We start from the raw sequence: 23,834 nt of genomic DNA on the forward strand, positions 1-23,834 counted from the left end.
TCTCCATGCACCAAAGTGGGAATTCAGTAGAGAATTGCCACTGACATCTGTTCTACAATTCAAGTCCGTTAAAAAATTGGGGGGAAAGGTCCAAACGTCCGACCAGAGCAACTTACTCCTTCATAGCCGCCACTGGAAGTCGAAGGAATGTACTTCTAACAATACAGGACTCCCTCAATACTGCACTGAAATGTCAACCTAGATCCATCAAGTGCTCAGATTCTGAAATGGGGCTTGAAACAACAATCTTATGACTCCGCACAAAAGAATTACCAGTTGTGACAGCACAATGATTGGAGACTTTGTACCTAAAGAGAATTTGCTACATTAGGATAGTTTGAGTTTTTTTAGAATTAAGAGGTGATAGATACATTGACATCACTATGTATATTACACCAAGCAACAATGAGCAGCATCTTGTGAGACACTTCAGCCTTGAGAAAATGCAGAGGTTGGGTAAGTCTCTTTTACAACGACAGTTGTAGAGTTGGTGATGTGTTTGATACTTTTGCAATCTAAGGGTTAAAGGTAAGTACTGCATCTGCTCCATAGCTTGGAATGGGTCAGACCGGTAAAGAACAGTTAGATCATTGTGATATGAGTTTGTAAAGGGAATTTTGACAGGCTGACTAGTTTTACTCTTAGGTTTCCAATCGAGTTTGGGCTCAGGTGTGTAGTAATGTTTCATTCATCTTTGTCCCTGGAGGCTGACATGAACAGATGGATAAGGTAGCAGATCGGGGGTGATACAAACCTTCTGGGCAGGTTTGGGCATGTCCATTTGAGTAAAGATTAATTTTGCCAGTACTCCCTGAACAATCTGATAGTCACACACTGAGGCCCTCTGGAGGTCCAATGGAAATACCAACATTCACTGAAATAGTATAGCAAAGACAGGACAAATGCATGTGGTGTGCACCCACTGTGCACAAATTGTCATAAACACCTGTAGATTCACATTACAAATAAGCAACTAATAGTAGACTTTTCTGGACAGATTCTGAAATGGATTCTCGAGGTCCACTGCCTGCACTAGTGCAACAACGTTATGTCAGTTTGACACAGTTGGTAGCATTTTTACTTTGTAGGTTGAGCGCACACGGGGCTGACTCCCCAGCGTAATGTTGACAGAATGCTGCATTTTTTCTTTAGATAAGGTAATTAACTTGATTTGCCTGATCAGATGGATGCTAAAAGGGCTGTCTCTCTCTTCCCTCTCCCTTTGTGCGCTCACTCTTTTCATTTGATCTCATGCTCTCTCAAACCATCTCGGTGTCGAATCACGAAAGACTAACAAGTCCAAGCAGAAATCATCCATCGACAAGATCCATATGTCACTAACTTTTATTAGACTTTAAAAAACTACTTGATCTATCCTCCCACTTTGTAACTTACTTTGTGTGTGCATGTGAACCCTTGAATGCATGTGTGTGAGAGAGTTGGGAGTGTTTTTATTATTTTTAATTTAGACTGGGGGTGCAATTTAACGAGGAAAAAAACAGTCACGTTGCGGGCCAGATAACAGGACACGGCCAGGGTTCCCAGCTGGCAGTGCCAGGGCGCAACACTGTCCAGGCTCGATCCCAGGCGCTAGTTTGATCCGGCGGAGACACATCTAAGTGTATCTAACTGCACACTTACAGATGTAAATTTAGGCCCCGGGTCAGGTGCAATGTGACAGTTAGATCTCACCCCAGGTACAGTAAATGGTATTCTCTTTTTTACTTTTTAAAAGCTTTCAAGGGAGTGTTGAGGAAGCCTATCTGTGTTTCTTTTGCAGTCACAGCACATAAACAAGCATTCAGTGAATTGGCAAAAATATTGGGCGGGATTTTCCAATCCGGCAGCAGAGTGTCCACGTCGTCGTAAACGCCGTCGCGTTTTACGACTGTGTGAACGGACCGACCCGACGACTAATTCTGGCCCGCAAAAGGGACCAGCACAGTACTGGAGCGGTTCACGCCGAACTGGGCGCCACGGGATCCGCGCATGCGCAGTGGCGCCGCAGTTGATTCCTTCAACGCGCCAGCTGCGACGCAACATGGCGTAGGGCTAAAGGGGCCGGCGCGGAAGAAACAAGGCCCCCAGCCAGAGAGGTCGCCCTGCCGATTGGTGGGCCCCGATCGCGGGCCAGGCCACATCGGAGGCCCCCCCCCCGCAGGGTCACCCCCCCCCCCCCCCGCCCCCAACAGGGCGCCCCCCGACCCTTCCACGCCGAGGCACTGTCGGCTGAGAGCAGGTGTGGACGGCGGCGGCGGGACTCGGCATTTTCACGACGGCCACTCGGCCCATCCCGTGTAGAGCGGCCCCCAACCGGCGCCGCGCCGACCACACCAGAACCAATGGCGCTGATTCTCCGCTCTGCAGAGAATCCAAGGGCGGCGTGGTGCGAATCGCGCCGGTCGTGGGGATTCTCCGGCCCGGCCCCGGTCTGAGATAATCCCGCCCATGATCTTAAAATAAAACCTTGGTATGGTCAAAAAAGGAATGGGATAAGAGGAGAACTAGTCTATCTTTCCTCACATGATTGGAGCAACCAGGATACTAATAGTGTAAAGGGCAGAGAGAGGGAAGAAATGCATTCGGGAGAATTTTCCAAATCAGTATGTTTGGTCCAATGAGGAAGGAGACATTGCTGAACCTGGTTCTCATAGAATTTACAGTGCAGAAGGAGGCCATTCGGCCCATCGAGTCTGCACCGCCTCTTGGAAAGAGCACCCTACCCAAGGTCAACACCTCCACCCTATCCTCATAACCCAGTAACCCCACCCAACACGAAGGGCAATTTTGGACAATAAGGGCAATTTATCATGGCCAATCCACCTAACCTGCACATCTTTGGACTGTGGGAGGAAACCGGAGCGCACCCGGAGGAAACCCACGCACACACGCGGAGGATGTGCAGACTCCGCACAGACAGTTCTCGGAAATAATGAGGGACAGTTGGATCAAGTTGAGTGGGGAAAGTTTAGGGGACCTTGATCATAATGTCCTACAGTTTATGTTATCGATGGAAAAAGACGAGGAGCAATCCAGAGTAACAATAATTAATTGGTGTTATACTAATTGCAGTGAGGGGAGGGTTAATCTAGCCCAATTAAACTGGAATCAAAGTTTTGCATGCAAATGGATAATGGAACAATGAAGCAAGGCTCTCTTTAAGGAAGAGGTAGTTTGTGTACAATTGCGATATATTCCCACTAGGGAAAAAATTAGAACAAATAAAAGAGAGCTCCCTGGAAGATGAAAAATTGGGGAATAAGATGGGGAAGAAAAAGGGTGCATGTGACCGATGTCAGGTTGGTAATACAAGTCAGAACCAGACTGAACGTAGAACGTTGAGAGTGGAAGTGAAAAAAGAAATAGAAGAATCGAGGAGAAAGTATGAAAAGGGATTGGTTGCTGACGCAAAAGGAAATCCGAAGACTTCTATCGGCATAGAAATTGTCGTCGTCTTCTTTAGTAGTCCTTCAAAGTGGAGGCTGACTTGGATTGTAAATTGTAAAAAGAGTGGGACCTATTATCGATGAACTGTATTCTCTTGCCTTTCTACAGGAGTGTTTTCGGCTGAGGTTGTGGTAGAGTTTCTACTTGTTTCCCGTTCCCTGTCTTCAACATTATTTGGAGTGTGTTCTGGCAATACTCTTTTCATGCTTTCATCAATCTGCTGGTGTGCTTGCTTAATCTCTTGTCGCCTTTTCTCAGTGGCTGGTAAGTGTTTTGTGATGAGTGAAGTGTATGCTTCCATTTTGTCAATAACATTTAAATCTACCGATTGTACTCGTTCCACTGGAATTCTCCGGCCATTGCAATTCACTTATCCCTCCGGCAGTGCACCCCTGCCGGTGGGTTTCCCTGTTACAAGGAAATCCCACTGACCATTGGCATAAGATAAAATCCCTCCACCAGCAAATGGCTGAGAAACACATGGCTGACGGACCGGAGAATCCCACCCAAATGTGGTTTCAGTCTTCTGTTTTTTTTCCTTGGACGTGCTCAGTAACTGAATTGTATCTCATGAGTCTCAGTCGAAAATGTTGAATTTTCCATGGCATTTCTTCTTGGTTAAGTGGAGCAATCAAAGGCCGATGGTCAGTTTCAATTTTGAATCGTAAACCCATAGTATAATTTGAGAACGTCTCGCAGGCCCAGGTGGCTGCTAAAGCTTCTTTTTCAGTGATTGCATATCCCTTTTCTGTGTCCTTAGGAGATTTCAAGGCATAATACATGGTCTTTGTCTATCTTTTTGAATTTGAAACAGCACTGTTCCTAATCTTAGATGATGTTGGTATAATTGTTGGAAATTCTGAGTCGTAGTGTCCTAGTATCTCTGATGATATTAAGAGATTTTGTCAAAAGCATTATGCTAGTTGACATTGCACCATTATTGTTTTTTATAAGAAAATATTTTATTGAGGCATTTATAATTTTAACAATTTTACACATCACATTTTCAACAAAAAACCACACCAATGTAACCAACAAACACCCCGAGCACAAACCCCAGCCAACATGGGGTTGCCATACAAACAATGCCACCTTCCCCAACCACCCCTCCGTTGGTTCTCCTGCCCTTGCTCGTCTCTCTCATGCCTCCTGTTTCCCACCCCCCTCTGCTGACAGCTTAATTCTTCTTGAATAAGTCGATGAACGACTGCCACCTCCGAGCAAACCCCTGCAATGACCCCCTCGAGGCGAATTTAATTTTCTCAAGTCTGCGAATCCCCGCCATGTCGCTAACCCACACCCCCGACTTCGGGGGCTCCGAGTCCCTCCACCCTAGTAAGATCGTTTCCGGGCCACCAGGGAGGCAAAGGCCAGGACATCAGCCTCTCTCACTCCCTGGGCTCCCGGGTCTTCCGACACACTGAAGATCGGCACCTCTGGACTTGGCGGCACCCTCATTTGTAAGACCTCTGACATGACGTCAGCAAATCCCTGCCAGAAACCCCTCAGCCTCGGACAAAACATATGGACATGATTCGCAGGACCCCCCTGCACAGCGCTCGCACCTATCCTCCACCTCCTCAAAGAACCTGCTCATCCGGGCCATAGTCATGTGTGCCCTCCCTGTGGACTACCTTAAACTGTATCAGGCTGTGCCCGGCGCACGACGAGGATGCATTAACTCTCCTCAGGGCCTCCTCCAACTCCCCAGCCAGCTCCTCTTCCCACTTTCTCTTCACCTGCCCTATTGGGGCTTCCTCCCACTCCATCAGCTCCTTGTAGATCTCTGAGGCCTTCCCTTCTCCCACTCCCATTCTTGACACCATCTTATCCAGTAGCCCCTGGGACGGTAGGTGCGGGAAGGTCGAAACCTGTCTCCGCACAAAATCCCTCACCTGCAGATACCGGACCCCATCCCTCCCCGGCAAGTCAAACTCCTCCTCTAGCTCCTCCAGTCTCAGGAAACCCTCATCAATAAATAGATCCCCAAATCATTCGATCCCCGCCCGCTGCCATCGCCGAAAACCCCCGGCCAGCCCCCATGGAGCGGCCCGATGGTTATCACATATCGGTGCCCACACCAACCCCCCCCTCTAACCCCATGTGCTGCCTCCACTGTCCCCAAGCCCTCAGGCCTGCCACCACCACCAGGCTTGTGGAGTACCGAGCCGGCGAGAACGACAGATGCCATTAACAGTGTCCCCAAATTCGTGTCCTTACATGAGGCCGCCCCCATTTGCTCCCATTACGACTCCTCCCCCACTACCTACTTCCTGACCATCGCAATATATGCCGCCCAGTAGTAGTTAATAAAATTTGGGAGAGCCTCCCCCTCCACTCCAGCAACATCTTTTTCACCCGCGGGGTTTTCCACGCCCAAATAAATCCTGAGATCTCTGCATTCACCTTTTTGAAGAGCGCCTTGGGGATAAAAGTTGGGGGCCTCTGGAAAACAAACATCAGGTGGATCTTGCGCACTCCTGACTTGTTTAATTGAGTCAAGTCTATACAGATTCTCAGTGAACCATTAGACTTTGGAACTGTGACCATTGATTACTCCTTGTTTTAACATGTAATCAATCTCGCTTCTGACTTTGTCTAAAGTGTCTGAGGGACCTTCCTTGCAGTGAAGAGACATATAGACCTAGCATCTGCTCTTACGGCTATGTGATATTCTGTCTTCAGCTTTCCTACGCCTGAAAATAGGGATGGAAATTTGTTCCTGAAAAGATTACTGGACTGTTCATCAGCCATTTCATCAAACTTGTAAATAAGCTACTGCTTCAAACATACCTTTCTGCTCAGCAATGATTGTGGTGATATGCATGTGCACAGTTTTGTATATAGTTATGGATTCGACCTCCAACTAGCAGGTGGCGATAGAGATCTACCATGTGACCTGAGATATTCGGCAGTTGGTAGTAAGTTATATGAGAGGATAGTGGCACTAGAAGTAGTTCCAGGAGAATTCACGGAATTCATTTACTCATTACCGTTTATCATGGTTTGTTAGTTATCTTTCCACCTGTTTATTCTGTAAATAAAATTTATTCTGTTAATAAAGTATCTTGTAGTCAAGGAACTAGATGTTCTGTGTGCATCTGTACTACGGCCACAACACAGAACATAACAGTGATGACTCCTGGATCTTTATCACAGACATTAATTCCACAATTTCTTCCAGTCTTATCTTGATATCTTAATCTTGCCAAATGCTGGCCTATAGTTTGTCACCCTTACCTGGTCTGGCCTACATGTGACTCCAGATCCATAGCAATGTGGTTGACTCTTAAATGCGCTCAGGGATTGGCAATAAATGCTGACCCAGCCAGCGACGCTCACATGCCACGAAGAAAAATAAAGTACTATTATGTCCTTCTCTCAACCGCTAAACCTGTCCACTATTTCAGAACCAGCGTGGAATGCAAGGATAGTTTCCGGCTACATGTCTCTTCTGTTAATCATCTTAAATCCTGTCTCCAACTCCTCTCACTCCAACAAGTGCAAGAAATTCTTGAACTTGGACAGATGATTAGCTGCATCTGCCATGTCCCTCCCTTACAGAAGCCCACTGGGCCAAACCTCCCCAAAAGCTCCCCCACTAGACATAAACTCGCATCTTTCTCTAGTTTCTCTCCTATCTCACTGAATACCATCACCAAGCTTATCTTGTCCCAGAAACCCAGCCCCTATTTCTTCTACTCTATTCTCATTAACTTGCTGACAACCCAACTGCCCTTCCTGGTCCCCAGGACCCTATATTGCCCACAGTTCTTTCTCTTCAGGTTTTGTCCCTATCTCGTTTAAATCTCTCCATCTCCCCTCTCCTTAAAACAATAAACCTTGGCCCCACCATCTTTGACAACCTTTCCCCATCTCCAATCTCCTTTTCCTTGCAAACTTTTCCCCATCTCCAATCTCCTTATCCTTGCAAATCTTCCATCATCTCCAATCTCCTTGTCCTTGCAAACCTTTTCCCATCTCCAATCTCCTTATCCTTGCAAACCTGTCCCCATCGCCAATCTCCTTGTCCTTGCAAACCTTTCCCCATCTCCAATCTCCTTGTCCTTGCAAACTTTCCCCATCTCCAATCTCCTTATCCTTGCAAACTTTCCCCATCTCCAATCCCCTTTCCTTGCAAACTTTTCCCCATCTCCAATCCCCTTGTCCTTGCAAACCTTTTCCCATCTCCAATCTCCTTATCCTTGCAAACCTTTCCAAATCTCGAATCTCCTTATCCTTGCAAACTTTTCCCCATCTCCAATCCCCTTGTCCTTGCAAACCTTTCCAAATCTCGAATCTCCTTATCCTTGCAAACCTTTCCCCATCTCCAATCTCCTTGTCCTTGCAAACCTTTTCCCATCTCCAATCTCCTTATCCTTGCAAACCTTTCCCCATCTCCAATCTCCTTGTCCTTGCAAACCTTTTCCCATCTCCAATCTCCTTATCCTTTCAAACTTTTCCCCATCTCCAATCTCCTTGTCCTTGCAAACCTTTTCCCATCTCCAATCTCCTTATCCTTGCAAACCTTTTCCCATCTCCAATCTCCTTATCCTTGCAAACCTTTCCCCATCTCAAATCCCCTTGTCCTTGCAAACCTTTCCCCATCTCCAATCTCCTTGTCCTTGCAAACCTTTCCCCATCTCCAATCTCCTTGTCCTTGCAAACTTTCCCCATCTCCAATCTCCTTATCCTTGCAAACTTTCCCCATCTCCAATCCCCTTTCCTTGCAAACTTTTCCCCATCTCCAATCCCCTTGTCCTTGCAAACCTTTTCCCATCTCCAATCTCCTTATCCTTGCAAACCTTTCCAAATCTCGAATCTCCTTATCCTTGCAAACTTTTCCCCATCTCCAATCCCCTTGTCCTTGCAAACCTTTCCAAATCTCGAATCTCCTTATCCTTGCAAACCTTTCCCCATCTCCAATCTCCTTGTCCTTGCAAACCTTTTCCCATCTCCAATCTCCTTATCCTTGCAAACCTTTCCCCATCTCCAATCTCCTTGTCCTTGCAAACCTTTTCCCATCTCCAATCTCCTTATCCTTTCAAACTTTTCCCCATCTCCAATCTCCTTGTCCTTGCAAACCTTTTCCCATCTCCAATCTCCTTATCCTTGCAAACCTTTTCCCATCTCCAATCTCCTTATCCTTGCAAACCTTTCCCCATCTCAAATCCCCTTGTCCTTGCAAACCTTTCCCCATCTCCAATCTCCTTATCCTTGCAAACCTTTCACCATCTCCAGTCTCCTTATCCTTGCAAACCTTTCCCCATTTCCAATCTCCTTTACATCGCCAAAGTCTTTGAATGTGTTGTTACCTCCCAAATCCTTGCCCATCTTTCTCGGAACTCCACGTTTGAATTCTTCCAGTTAATTTTCCGCCTCTGGGAAAGCACAGAAACAGCTCTCATTGAAATCTGGCACAGGATGATGTTACATTTACCCGATACTTAATTTTACTCCAAACCCCCCACATTGTACGCTCTATCCCGAATTCCTCCTCCCATTTCTGCCTTATCTCCTCCACTGGCGCTTTCTTCGTTTCCAGCAACTACCCATAAATATCCTCAATCTTCCCTTTCCCTAGGTCATCCTGAGCCAGTCATGGGCCACCTGCAAACTCCGATACCGAAACCTTATTTTGGCCAGCTTAAATGACGAGAAACCCAAATTCACACTCCTCCCCTGGGCATTTACCACCAGGAATACCTCACTTTTTGCCACATTCAGTTTGTTCCCGGAAAAGGTGCCAAACTTCCCCAGTAGGTCCATTATTTGCCCCATACACTCCAGCGGGTTTGAAACATATAACAAATGATCAGTGTACAATGACATCCTATGCTCCCTACCTCCCCTTACAATGCCCTGCCACTGTCTTGACACCTGTAAGCGCAATACCAAAGGCTCAATAACCAACACAAACAATAGCGGGGACAGTGGGCATCCCTGTCTTGTACCCATATGCACCCTAAAATATCCTGAATTCATCATATTTGTCCTCACACTTGCCATGGGTGCGGCATACAGCAAAAGCACCAATGCAACTAATATCGGCCCAAACCCAAACTGCCCCAGGATATCAAACAGGTGCCTCCATTTACCCAGTCAAAAGCCTTTTCTGCGTCCATTGATATAATAACTTCTGTCGCTTTATCTCTTGATGGAGTTATTACCATATTCAACAGCTTCCTGATGTTGCTCGAAAATTGCTGCCCCTTAACACAACCTGTGTGATCCTCTGAGACCACCGGGGGCGCACCCCTTCCAACATCTTAGTCAGCAACCACATTGGTATTGGTATTCAGCAGGGAAATGGGCTATAAGACCCACGCTCTGTTGGGCCCTTATCGTTCTTTGGGATCAAAAAGATCGATGCTTGCACAAGCATGGTCGCAACTACCACCGTGCCAGCAAGTCATTATACATCCACAGGAGATGGGGCGCCAACTCTGCCAAAACGTTCATATAATTCTGCCGGAAAGCCTTCCGGCCCCAATGCCTTCCCTGACTGTATTAACCCAACACACTCCATTATCGCCTGCAATTCCAATGGCACCTCCAATCCTTGCCCCTTCCCTCGCTCCATCTCCCTGAATACCAACACGTCCTTAAAAAAAAGTGCCCCATTTCCGCATCCTCCCCCTGGCACTCAGATCTATACAGGAGGCCTCGAATGCCTCCGTTTTCTCCAGCATCGTCACCAACACTCCTCCCTCATCCATCACCTGCGCAATCGCCCCTGTAGCCATCTACCGCCTCAACTGATGGACTAGCAGCCGACTAGCCTTCTCCCCATATTCATACTGAACCCCTCCCCCTCGTGTGAGGAAGCTGACCCACCACCTTCCCTAGCGTCACAAGGTCAAACTACCCCTGTCGTTTCTTCTGTTCTGCCAACAGCCCCCTAATTGGGGCCACCGAGAATCATGAATCCACTTCTACAATGGCATCCACCAACCTCTGTCTCTCCACCCTCTAACTTTGTAGCTATGGGCCTTGCAAGATATAACCTCCCCCCGGACCACCGCCTTCAGTGCCTCCCAAAATGTGGAAGGCACGACCTCCCAGTTCTGGTTAAGCTTCTCTCAGTCCTTTATCACTGAGGCCACCTTGTCACAGAACTTCTTATCCGCCAGGAGCGCTGAATTAAATCTCTATGTGGGTTTCTGAGCCTGACCCGATTTGAATTTCATGTCCACATTGTGACACTTGGTCTGAAATCATTATCGCTGCGTATTCTGCCCCCACAAAACCCGAGAGTCAGACTTCCCCAAAAGAACAAAATGAATATGTGTATATGGGCTAAGAGGAAAGACTCCCTTTCTCCTGGATGCCTAAACCTCCACGGACCCCCACCCACCCACCCCCCCAATCACACTGAACGATAAATACCGCCAGCTCCTTCGCCATAACTGACGTGGACACTGACTTGGGGCTCAACGTATTTGCCCTGGGGTCTAACACGCAATTAAAATCACCCCCCATTATCAGCGGATGCAATTCCAAGTTCGGGATGAAAACTAACATCTTAACAAAGTCTGCGTTGACTCAATTTGGCGCATACACATTGACTAAAACAACTGACGACCCCGCTCACCATCACGAACCTCCTTCCCAGGTCCTGCACCACCATGGCCACCACAAATACGACCCTTTTACTGAACAGGATTGCAACGCCCCCCCCCCCACCCAAACCCTGAATGGAACGCCTGCCCCACCCATCCCTTTCTTAGCTGTATTTGGTCCTTCACCCACAGGTCTGTCTCCTGAAGGAAGACCACATCTGCCCTCAACCTTTAAATGCACAAACACCCAAGAACAAGACTGTTCAGCCCCTGCAGGTTCCACGTCATTATCCTCACTGGGGGTTACTGAACCCCCCCCCCCCTATAAAGGTCCACCATCTCCGCCTAACTCAAATCACTCCCTGCCACGAAGCACCCCTCTGGTCCGTGCCCACTCAAATGGCCGCCCCTCCATCCTCTCCTGCACCCAATGAAAAATCCCCAGCGGATCCCCAGCACGTTCCCCTCCTTCCCCCCACTCTGCTTCTTCCCTCACCGCCATCGTTCAGAAAGTCCTACACAGGCCCTTCCCCACCCGTAATCGCTCTATCAGGAAAAAGCAACGGGGCAGCACGGTAGCATTGTGGATAGCACAATTGCTTCACAGCTCCAGGGTCCCAGGTTCGATTCCAGCTTGGGACACTGTCTGTGCGGAGTCTGCACATCCTCCCCGTGTGTGCGTGGGTTTTCTCCGGGTGCTCCGGTTTCCTCCCACAGTCCAAAGATGTGCAGGTTAGGTGGATTGGCCATGATAAATTGCCCTTAGTGTCCAAAATTGCCCTTAGTGTTGGGTGGGGTTGGGTGAGGTTACTGGGTTATGGGGATAGGGTGGAGGTGTTGACCTTGGGTAGGGCGCTCTTTCCAAGAGCCGGTGCAGACTCGATGGGCCGAATGGCCTCCTTCTGCACTGTAAATTCTATGTAAAAAAAAAAAAAAAAACCAAAACGCGGTACAATCCCCTCATCAACCAAAGCAAAAGCAAGTCGAAAATGTGCACAAAATAACAACATAACACAAAACTTGCTTATACATATAGAAAAATTCCCACCATTAACCCTTCCCAAACCCATGCTTCTTGACAAAGCCATTTGCCTCCTCCGGCGAAGTAAAATACTGTTCTTTGCTTTTGAAAGTCACCCAGATTTTGGCCAGGTACAACACCGCAAACCAGATCATGCTCCGAAAGAGAGCCGCCTTGGCCTTGTTAAAACCCACCCACTGTTTGCCCTGGTCGGCCCCAATGTCCTGGTAAATTTGGATCGGATTCCCCTCCCAGCTAGTCTTTCATCAACTTTTCCCACCTCAAAATCCTCTCCTTCTCCTGAAACTTGTGCATCCGATGATCACTGCCCGTGACGGCTCCCCAGCTCTCGGCCTCTGTCGTTACGACTGGTGGGCACGATCTGCCTCCAGGGCCTTATCGAAGATCCCTACCTTGACCATCTTCGCAAACTTCCTCGATACGTAGTCCGTGGCACTCTTTCCCCCCCACCCCTTCTGGCTGCCCTACAATTCGTAGATTCTGCCACCTGGACTGATTCTCCTGGTCGTCCACTTTCGCTCTCTGCACATTGCAAGCCTCTCCCAGAAATGCCGCCTCCAACAATACAATCTGATCACTGTGGTCTGACACCACCCTTTCAACTTCAGTGATTATCGCACCTTGCGACTCCAGGAGCTTCTCCACCTTCTCCAAAGTCACACGAAGAGGGGCTACTGCTCCCTCAATCACCCCAGACCGGTCCTCATGCATCTCTTTCCAACAATGCTGAAACTCCCCCTTGATAAAATCTATCAACTGCTCCACAGGCAGTGTGGTAGGTGATGGTTAAGCACCCAACTCTGCCTGCGCCACATGGATCCTCCACTTCCTGAGCCCAGGCTTTACTCGACGTTTGCTGGGTGTTGTCGCCTGCCGACGTTCCACTTGGGAGGAGAAACCAATTCCCTCCACTTACGCTGCACCTTTTACAAGCCAAAGTGCCCATATATCGGGCAGAGAGGGCCAAAACCGAAACCTCCAAGCAGGAACCACCTTGTGCCCGGCCAATCAGCTCATGACCACCACCGGAGGTCCTTGACATGAAAGTATTAACACTTTGGATAGCAATTAGGAACAGAAAATCCAACCAGTTTTTCCAACTAATCAACAAGTATCAGGACTCTAATGCTAATTGCAATGTCAATGCAGCTGAGATCAGCTGATCTTCTCTCATCCTTGATCTTGAGGCTTAATTTCATGTCGTGTATTTGCATTTACGGATTCAAGAATCAAGATTATTTTGTCATTTGAACGATTTTAGCAAGTGAAAGAAGTCAATATTGAAGCAAACAAGCAATAGCAATATTAATTGTAACACAAACTGCAGTATGGGGGAAACAAAACAATCTTTACTAAGATCAGTCCTGAAACAAGTAAACAAAACAAAGGAAACTTTTATTGCACCTCTGTAATAGAAGATTAGTCTCCCACCAACGCCTGCAATGTTCAGACAGGATTTGTTATATCAATTAAGGTTAAGCATTATATTGTTTTACAAATTGTCCATCAGAGTCATTGGTGGGTTTGGAAAGTGTTGTCTTCATTTTATACAAATTTGTTTTAAATATTTCCACTGTAAACAGGGCTAATAGTCAATTCTTCTATTCAAAAAGGGCATCTTTCACTTAGGTTGAAATGCCAATATTTTTATTTTGGATTGATACTAAAGATCTTTCGTAACACCTTACTGTCTAAAAATATATATCTAACCTCTTGTAATTAATTTTCATCTCCATGATGTATCATTTCCAATTTGGTCAGGCATCTCTTCCACATTGCCATAAAGGACTCTTAGCAGATAGCTGGAGAAAATATCTTCGACAAGGTTGGACAGGGTCAAGGAGGGGACCAGGATGAGAAACTTGAAGCTGATGTGCCTTCCAAAATATTTCGATCACTCCATGATGTAACATGTGTTTATAATTGTTTGTTTGCTTTGGTCATAGAATATTTTACCCATCACTGGACCACACCAGAGCCAAGATGGCCCAATCGTCACCAGCAGATGAAGGCCCTACATTTGAGCATCTCTGGAGCAGTTTGTAAGTCTGCAGTTTTTTTCTTCTTCACCCCCCCCCCCCCCCCAATAGACTACTTTGGGGGTGGGGGGGGCTGGGGGCGCACGCGCGCGTGGGATGGAGGGAGGGAGGGGGGGTGCGCAGGGGGGTTGCCTATCTCCAAAAAATCAAGCCAGTTTAGATCACGTCAGAATCCCGAACCCAACTCATCAGCTTCCTGTTTTAATGGAGCAGCCTGGGGGAACGGCACTCCCAAGGAAGTGGGTTGGCTATTTAAATATTATAATGAGACTCCATGCTTCATTGTCATTCCCCGTTTGAAATTTAAGGATGGATGTTATCAATTTCGATAGGGGCGGCACAGTGGTTAGCATTGCTGCCTCACGGCTGTGGATCCGGATTCGACCCCGGCCCTGGGTCACTGTCCGTGAGGAGTTTGCACATTCTCCCCGTGTCTGCGTGGGTCTCACCCCCACAACCCAAAGATGTGCAGGGTAGGTGAATTGGCCATGCTCAATTGCCCGTGAATTGGAATTTAAAAATAAAAAATCATAGTCTCGATTTTGGAGAATTCAGCCCATGTCCCCAAGCCAGCATAAAAACGGTGGAGTTTTACTCATGAAATTCCTGGAAAAAAGTTAAACAAATTCCTAGCCCTGCAGGGGGCTAGCAGGGACCCGGAGTGAATCTCTCAGCTTTTGCTGCAGATATGGGCCCCCGCACTTCCGGGTCAGAGGCCGCGCATGCACACGGCGCCGACCTCCAGCGGCCGCGCTGTGCTCCATGGTAGACTCGGACCGCAAAGCCAGACCGAAGAAAGAGAACCCCCCCCCAATTGGCCGCACGCCCGAGCCGTCGGGAACTCGGCCAGTCGGGAGCGCAGGATTGCTGAGTGGGCCTCTGGCAATGGTCCCCGGCAGCGCGGCGTATGGTGACGCCGATTATCGGTGCCCAGAAAATCGCCGAGCCCGATTACAGCATCAAACTGGATTCTCCGCCCTGGTGCAGGCTGCGATTTTGGCATTGGGCTGCCAATCCAGCCTCAGGAATTTCTGAACTATAAAGATCTGAAAGGTGATAATTTGATTCCTGAGTAGAATTGATCTAATAAAATTCAAAAATCAGCTGGAGTTCCCAGACCATTTCATTGCTTGTGAGCTTTGTTGAATTGTTCTGCTATTCACTACTTTTATCAGGAGAGCTGTCCTATGCAAAGACCAGCATGATTCATCCTATCCTTGACCTAGAAGTGCTTGATCTTTATATTATAAGGGTCAGACACATATAGGGTTAATGTGGGACTGAGTGCAGTACCATCCACACAGTGATGTAAGAAGGCACATTACATGCACCCAAAGTCCAGTTTTGAACAACTGTGCAAGTATCCTAACTTCTATCCTTTAAATATTTGTAAATAATTCCAAGAGGCAATGAAGACTTACGGTTAATAATTGATTATGAAAACTTCTTCAGACCTATGGAACTATAACCACCACCCTACAACATGGTAGTAGCTTGTGGAAACCCAAAATCTATCAGAACATGCACAGAAAAACAAAAGTGCTGGAAAAGTAAGAAAATAGTCATAAAAAAGCCAGAGGAAAATTAACCAGGGAAAGCTCCAAAGAAAACCTTGGAAGCTGGAGGCAGAAATTTAAAAATCCCGACTTTGCAGAAAACTCATCGAACCTCCTTTGAAAGTTTAGCTTCTAATCCCAGAGACTTAGCAGGGGGTGAGCTAAACCTTTTCAAGCTCCAGGCTACAGAAAATCCTGAGGAATCTTTAAATAATTCCGAGTCAGAAGTGCAGTTTGAAACCAATCCGCTGCTAAAACCTGATTCCCGAGTCTGCACCTGAATGTGATGTCTGAACTTGCTCCCAAACAGAAAAAAATAATTAGTTAAATAGTTTAGGTGAATTGTAACATCTAACCTCAGCTGAGAGCAACCAAAAACCAGGATTTGACAACTTTGTGACTTTTAAATAAAACGCTGAGCAAGAGACTGTTGCAAACAGCCACTGTTGATTTTTTTTCCCCAAGTTGAGCGTGATCATCATTGTAATGGAACCTACCAAAACCCACTAGCATAGGAAATCATTTGTCTCGGGTGAACTGTGACACCATCTTGAAATTCAGAAAACTCTGAAAAGCAGTTTTAAATTTTAAACCATGAATCAGAATTCAATTCTCCCAGCAAAATTTGGACAGTCAAAGCCCAAACCTAATGAAAAATTGGGTCTCCTGGGGAAGATAACTTCTAAGCTACCAGAGTCCATCAGGTCGAAGTAGAAAGTCAGAAAAAGTCCAGATTAATATATTTTTAAATATTGGTTTCATGAACTAATACCGTGTACTGATCAGCCCCCAACCAGATTTGATGAAATATTAAAAACCGTTGACAAATTCTTTAACCATCAAGTTGTGGAGTGCACAGAGCTTAAAAAGTTTGATCCCAGTAAATCTGCAAAAGAGAAAAATGCATTACTCTCACAAACCACACGAGGGTTGGGAGCGTCAGAGAGGCAAAGAACTTTCCAAAGCCCCCAAAATATATATTTTTGGAAACCCTGACACATTACCCAAACTACTACAGCAGATGATCATGTGATGCAATCAGCTGATTGTGAATGAAGAAACGTTATTTGATGAAGTCCAAAATATACAAACCCTACAAAGGAAAATTAAGTAAGTTTGGAAAATGTTTATATCAAAGTTTATATCAAAGCTGATTTGGAAGATTTGAACCATAAAATTCAAACTGAGCATGTACCTTTGAAAGTGCATGATGAACTGCCTTCAACGAACCAAACTGTTTGAGACCTGAACAAACAAATTCATGAGGCATCACAAAAGCACAAGGAGGAATTAGTAACTTTGAATTTCATTGCTGGTAAATTGAAGTAGGAGTTGGAAAAAGTGAACCAGAATTACAGCCAGGCAACGGGGGGGAAATTGCTGATGCACAAGAACAGTTGTTTGAAAGCAGAATTAACAACCACAAGTAATTAACTTATTGAACTTTGGTCCAGTCTGAACAACATGATGGTTGAGATGCGCAATATTGAAGAGTAAATCCGTGATCATGGAAGAAAGATTCCGGGCAGAACTGAATGCCCAGGTGAAGTTGTCAAACTTGTCTAAGAGTTCCGCAGATAACATTAAAACAAAGGCAACTCAATTTACCAGAATAGTTGTGTTGTACCCTCAATAACGACACTAGAGAGTAAAACGGTAAAGAAGGCTTTAATAAACTAAGAACTAGCCTGGTGCCGGGACGGGTGCTTACTGGGTGCTGCCCACAAGGCGGCCCCTTGTATGCGACTCCCAGGTGGGAGCTGGAGGCAGAGTCCCCCAGGGTTCCAAGCCCGATCTTAAAGGGGACATCACCTTACGTGATGATAAGGGTACAGTAACACAGTGACCATTCATCACAAGTTGCTGAATGAAAAGAGTCATATGATTGAAAAGCAAGAAGAAAGTACTCAGAAATTTGAGTAAAATTCTGAAACTGAGAACGAGGGTTCCACTTTTGAAACGCAAACGTCCGAAAGTCGTGATGACCTACACGATTGAAGAAGCAAAATAAAATTACGAGGAGGTGAGTGTGATGTTCACCTGCCCCACAAGAAACGAGTTAGAATAACACCACCACCCAGCGCAACAGCTGGATTAACCAAGAGTGTTTCACTACAAAACAATGGAAGAAAAGGATGAAAACATGCCCAGATGTCGGTCCAATCTCAAAACCTGCAGGAAGAACCAGCAGCCACAGAGACGACCTAACCTCTGACAGTAGTGTGAAAGGTATATGAAAGGGTCATAATGCCTCCAGACCACCTGAAGCTTTGAATTCAAGGAGTTAAAGGGGATGATAGGGTGGCGATAATGTAGCAAATACAATGTAAGTGTATCATTATAATATAGGACACAAGGTAAACTATCATCACTTGAAGTGTATTGGATAAGGTCTTGGGGAGATGGAGTGTGAGGGTCTGGCACAAAGAGGGTTAATGTGGGACTGAGTACACAGTGATGTAAGAGGCACATGACCTGCACCCAGGGTCACTCTATTGGTGGCCAGAGCCATGTATACCAGCCAGTACGGAGACAGCTCCTAGTTTGTACCATTTAATTTATATTTGTAAATAGTTCTCACTAACTATGAACACTTCTTCAGACCTACAAACTATGACCAACCCTACAAACAATCCTTACGTAGGGTGCTTGAAATTGAAGGGGTTGCATTTCCCAGCAAATATGTCCCTCTGTTTGATGAGTAAAAATGCATTAGAAAGATTTTATTTTAAGTATCTCCATCTTAATTAAATGGTTCTCCTGTTGCATCCTCCGGGCTGAATTTTCTGGCCCTTCCGGCTGGCAGGGTCTTCCAGCTCCACCAATGGTGACTTCCGCGGTGAGTTCCCCTGCAGCATGGCCAGTAAATAACGCAAATGCTATTGACTTCAACGGGAACGGAAGCTCCCATCGAGGCCAATGGCCAGTCTTGTTGCAACAATGGAAAAAATGTTGTGTGGGGGAGGGACAGAGAATCCCACCCAATGAATGAGGTTGGCAAGTCTGAGCTCGGGGTAAGTTTCATCGAAACGCACTTGGTGAACTATGGCATTTGGTTGTTTTTCAGAGAACCAGATAGTACTTACTTTGATATTCCACAAACCAACCTTTCCGGCAGTAATGAGGCTGTGCCAAATCTACCACAGAACCGAACCGAGGTTTGCATGGACGTTTTTCAGATGAGGGATATGAATGAATCCGTGATGGTGAGTGTGGTCAAAACACCTTCTTTTGGTTCATGTTGTTTGGTATGGTAATGGTATAATGATCAAAAATGTTAGATTATTGAAAGGGTGAGATTCGACCTCTAAATTGTAACATTCTTCTGTTGTGACCATTTTTATAGCACAAGAATAACAGTCACACTTTTTTGTGGATAGGTCATGGTTGATTACGAAGTGGTATTTGTCAGAAAATGTTGTATTGGATCCTCGGAACAATAAGCAATTTTAGGTTTGGATAAGTGATGCAGGCACTAAAATTGGTACCTTGGTCAGAAAGACTTTTCTTCCTATTTTCCTGCTCCAATTTTCACCTCTTCTCTCCGAAGGCACTGGTTGTTGCTGGAAATGATTACACATGTGCCTACATCTTCCAATACTTGACCCAAAGTAGTCATTCTATTTAACAGTGTGTGTGTGTGTGTGGGGGGGGGGGGGGGGGGTAGTAAATGTGTACAATTCTGTCCTTATCTGATGTCCAAATGCTTTGTAACAAAAATCAATGGAAAGCAACGAGGAGTGGCTGTGTAAATTGTCAACCGCAATCCTAATTAAGATGAACTAACTCAGCTTAAATTCCAGTTAAACCTGGAACCTTTCTAATCTTTATGGCCCAGCTCCATAATAAGTATCATGTTTACCAACTGAGCCATTGGAAACCTGAAGATCTAATAGATCCCTCACCCTTGACATACACACATATATATTTTGCTTAAACATACAGATGCATGTACATGCACACACATGATAACATACACATTTACCAAACGAACAGAGTTATCATATTGGGTATGCTGTCACCAAGTTTAACACTTGGGCGCTCTGCCATCTTTAGGAAATTTACCTTTAAATTTAGGAAATTTACTGGGATATTTGGCAGATTGGGATGCCAATGCTCCATGTAGGCCCAAAGATTCTCCCTGCCTGCCTGGGTTGGGGGGATAGCCAAAGAATACCCTGTAGAGGTGCCCCCCCCTTTTAGCTTAGAGTAGGGGGTTAATAAAGGTGGGACCTGTAAGGAAGGGAGACGGCTTTTGCACTATGTTTATAGTTTCATGTACATTGTTTATTTTGTTGTTGTTATAATACCAAAAATACCTCAAAAAATGTTCATTAAAAAAAAAAGAGTTGTCCCCCCTGCAACCCCACACGCACACAACGGTAACCTGGCTTTTTTTGTATTTTTAAAATTATTTTTTTCTTAAAGTTGTTGAGGGGGCAGCTTGTTGAAGTGCCCTCCCAGTAACCTTGTACTTCTCTGCAGCTGGAAGGCTTCAGATTGGCCCTCCAGCTAGGAGTCTGCCCACCACCCTTAATTGGTGACTGTCTATGTGGAGTTTGCACATTCTCCCAGTGTCTCTATAGGTTTGACTTCCAATGGCAACCATGGAGTTAGTGGTCGCACATTTGGTGGCTCCTGCTGAAGGTGGATTTTGTTGGTCCTTCCCCACCTGTATGGTGTTTTCTTTGAGGTGTGTGAGTGCCCAGGGAAGGGAATACTCCTATGGTGAGGTCAGTGTATGGATCAGAGGACAAGAAGAGAGAGAGAAAGAGAGAGCTGCTGGAGCAGCATATTTTCGTGGTGTCCTGCAAATGAAGATGGCAGAGGGCAAGGGGACAGTGGTGCCTGCCCAATGGTCGACGGAGCAACTGGTGGAGTTTTTGAATGGAAAATTCCAGCAGCAGAGGAAAGAGGCTTTGGAGGATTTGGCCTAGGTGGTGGAGCCGCTGAGAGCTGTGATTGAGAGAGTGGAGCAGAGGCTGGAGGCTCACGGCCTGGTGGTTCAGAAGGTGGAGGTGTTGGTGGGAGAGCATGAGGAGCAGATGGCTTCATTGGAGATGGAGTTGGGGATGGTTCTGGACAACCAGAAGAGGCCGAGGGAGAAATTAGAGGACCTGAAGAACCGCTCCAGGAATCAGAAGCTGAGGATCATCGGGATGCCTGAGGGCATTGACGGAGTGGATGTCGCCAAGTATGGAGCGAATATGCTGAGAAGTTGATAGGGGAGGGGGCCTTCGACTGGCCTTTCTGGATGGATAGGGCGAACAGGGCGCTGATGAGGAGGCCGCAGATGGGGGAGCCACCGAGGGCGATGGTGGGGTGGCTGCATCAATTCTTGGACAAAGAAAAGATCTTGAAGTGGGCGAGGCAGACAGAAGGTGCACCTGAGAAGGGAGTGAGCTGTGGGTCTACCTGGACCTGGATGCGGAGTTGGCGAAGAGGAGGGCTGGATAAAGGCATCCCTCTTTAAGAAGGGGGTGAAGTTTGTTCCCTACCCGTTTGTGGGTGCCACATCAGAAACAGGATTTTATTATGATTCGCCAGAGGAGTAGATGGACTTTATGAGGGACCGTGGACTGGGAGGCGTGTGAGGACATTGAACTTTAGAGAGGAGCATTGTGTTCATTGTAAAGTGTATGGGGTGGGTTTCGACGGGGAAGTGGCGATGGGAAGTTGTTTGTTTCTCATTATTTGTTGGCGATTCGGATGATTGGAGGGAGGTTGGGGGTGAGGGCAATTCGGATGATTGGAGGGAGGTTGGGGGGTGAGGGCAAGTCAGAGGCCTTGGGCGGGGGCCACCATGATAGCTGGGCGGGTAGTTAACGGGAGTGAAATGGAGCGTTCGCAGGAGGAAGGGAGGCATTGGGGTTGGTTCTTTAAGGATGGCGCGGGGGGGGTTGCTGACATGGGTGTGGTTGGTATGGTGCAGTTGGGAAGGGAGAGAGGGCGGTGGACATCGAAGGGTGAGCTTGGAGGGGTGCATGACGTGGGCCAGGGGCTGGCTCAAAAAGGGGGGTGGCTAATTGGCAGGGGAGGGGGCGGGGAGCCCCCCCCCCCCAACCAGGCTGGTCAAGTGGACTTGCGAGAGCTTATTGGACCGCTTAAACGGTCGCGTGTATTCATGTATTTGAGGAGTCTGAAGACAGACCTGGTGTTTTTACAGGAGACACAGCTGAAGTTGGAGGATCAGACAAGGCTGAGGCGCTGCTGGAGTAGGTGGCTGACTCGGCGTGGGTGGCTGACTCGGCGTGGGTGGCTGACTCGGCGTGGGTGGCTGACTCGGCGTGGGTGGCTGACTCGGCGTGGGTGGCTGACTCGGCGTGGGTGGCTGACTCGGCGTGGGTGGCTGACTCGGCGTGGGTGGCTGACTCGGCGTGGGTGGCTGACTCGGCGTGGGTGGCTGACTCGGCGTGGGTGGCTGACTCGGCGTGGGTGGCTGACTCGGTGTGGGTGGCTGACTCGGCGTGGGTGGCTGACTCGGCGTGGGTGGCTGACTCGGCGTGGGTGGCTGACTCGGCGTGGGTGGCTGACTCGGCGTGGGTGGCTGACTCGGCGTGGGTGGCTGACTCGGCGTGGGTGGCTGACTCGGCGTGGGTGGCTGACTCGGCGTGGGTGGCTGACTCGGCGTGGGTGGCTGACTCGGCGTGGGTGGCTGACTCGGCGTGGGTGGCTGACTCGGCGTGGGTGGCTGACTCGGCGTGGGTGGCTGACTCGGCGTGGGTGGCTGACTCGGCGTGGGTGGCTGACTCGGCGTGGGTGGCTGACTCGGCGTGGGTGGCTGACTCGGCGTGGGTGGCTGACTCGGCGTGGGTGGCTGACTCGGAGTAGGTGGCCGACCCGGAGTAGGTGGCCGACTCGGAGTAGGTGGCTGACTCGGAGTATTCAGCGATTGTGGTTTCTGACCACATTGGGTGGGTTTGCCGGTGGTTCAGGAGAGGCGCAACGGCCGCAGTGGAGGTTAGATGAGGGACTGTTGGCAGATGAGGGGGTGTGCGAGTTGGTGAGGTCTGCCATTTGTGGCTATGTGGAGTTGAATAACATGGGAGAGGTCGCAACCACCACGCTGTGGGAGGCACTCGAGGCTGTAGTTAGAGGGGAGTTTATTTTGATTCAGGTGCACAGGGAGAGGGTGGAGCGGGAGGAGAGGGCAAGGCTGGTAGATAAGATTTTGAGGGTGGACAGGAGGTTCTCAGTGGGGCCAGAGGAGGGGTTGTTGAAGGAGATGCAGAGGCTCCAGATGGAGTTTGTGTTAGTGTCTCCGGGGAAGGTGGTGGGGCAGTTGCGGAGGGCCAGAGGGGCAGCGTATGAGTACAGGGAGAAGGAGAGTAGGATGCTAACCGATCAGTTGAGGAATCAAGCAGTGGCGAGGGAGACTGGTAGAGTGAGGGACGAGGGGGGTAAGGTGGTAATGGATCTGCAGGGGGTGAATGGGGCATTTGAGGCCTTTTATAGGAGGCTGTATGAGTCGGACTGTGTGCAGGAGGTGATAGGGGAGGATCAGACGGGTTTTGTGAAGGGAAGGCAGTTGTCTGCGAATGTGCGGGGGTGACTTAATGTGATTATGATAACCTCTGAGGGGCAGGAAGTAGAGGTAGGTGTCGATCGATGCGGAGTAGGCCTTTGATCGGGTGGAGTGGGCATATTTCTTTTGAGGTGCTGTGGTGGTTTGGATTCGGGCAGAGGTTTGTGGATTGGGTCCAGCTGCTGTACAAGGCAGCACGGTAGCCTTGTGGATAGCACAATTGCTTCACAGCTCCAGGGTCCCAGGTTCGATTCTGGCTTGGGGCACTGTCTGTGCGGAGTCTGCACATCCTCCCCATGTGTGCGTGGGTTTCCTCCGGGTGCTCCGGTTTTCTCCCACAGTCCAAAGATGTGCGGGTTAGGTGGATTGGCCATGATAAATTGCCCTTAGTGTCCAAAATTGCCCTTGGTGTTGGGTGGGGTTACTGGGTTATGGGGATAGGGTGGTGGTGTTGACCTTGGGTGGGGTGCTCTTTCCAAGAGCCGGTGCAGGCTCGATGGGCTGAATGGCCTCCTTCTGCACTGTAAATTCTATGAATCTATGAAAGGCGGCGGTGGAGACTGCAGACGAACGGAGTGAGTTCGGGGTACTTTGGGTTACATTGTGGGACGAGGCAGGGGTGCCCACTCTCCCAATGCTTTTTGCTTTGGTGATAGAGCCATT

At 47.8% G+C, this 23,834-nt stretch overlaps 1 protein-coding gene across 4 annotated transcripts in view; it reads left to right on the forward strand.

The window, feature by feature from the left end:
• The window catches only part of tp73 (tumor protein p73), a 285,880-nt gene that overhangs the window by 116,493 nt on the left and 145,553 nt on the right, over nucleotides 1-23,834 (forward strand). For 3 of the 4 annotated variants that reach the window (XM_072478040.1, XM_072478042.1, XM_072478038.1), the window contains exons 3-4: nucleotides 13,998-14,093; nucleotides 18,714-18,852. In XM_072478040.1, coding sequence (XP_072334141.1) covers nucleotides 14,035-14,093; nucleotides 18,714-18,852 — 198 coding nt within the window. In that variant the 5' untranslated portion in view covers nucleotides 13,998-14,034. Of the gene's footprint in view, nucleotides 1-3,565; nucleotides 3,712-13,997; nucleotides 14,094-18,713; nucleotides 18,853-23,834 lie in introns of those variants that run through there. The other variant, XM_072478039.1, reaches the window with a different exon arrangement.

Source organism: Scyliorhinus torazame, chromosome 16 (assembly GCF_047496885.1).
Source record: "Scyliorhinus torazame isolate Kashiwa2021f chromosome 16, sScyTor2.1, whole genome shotgun sequence".
NCBI lineage: Eukaryota > Metazoa > Chordata > Chondrichthyes > Carcharhiniformes > Scyliorhinidae > Scyliorhinus > Scyliorhinus torazame.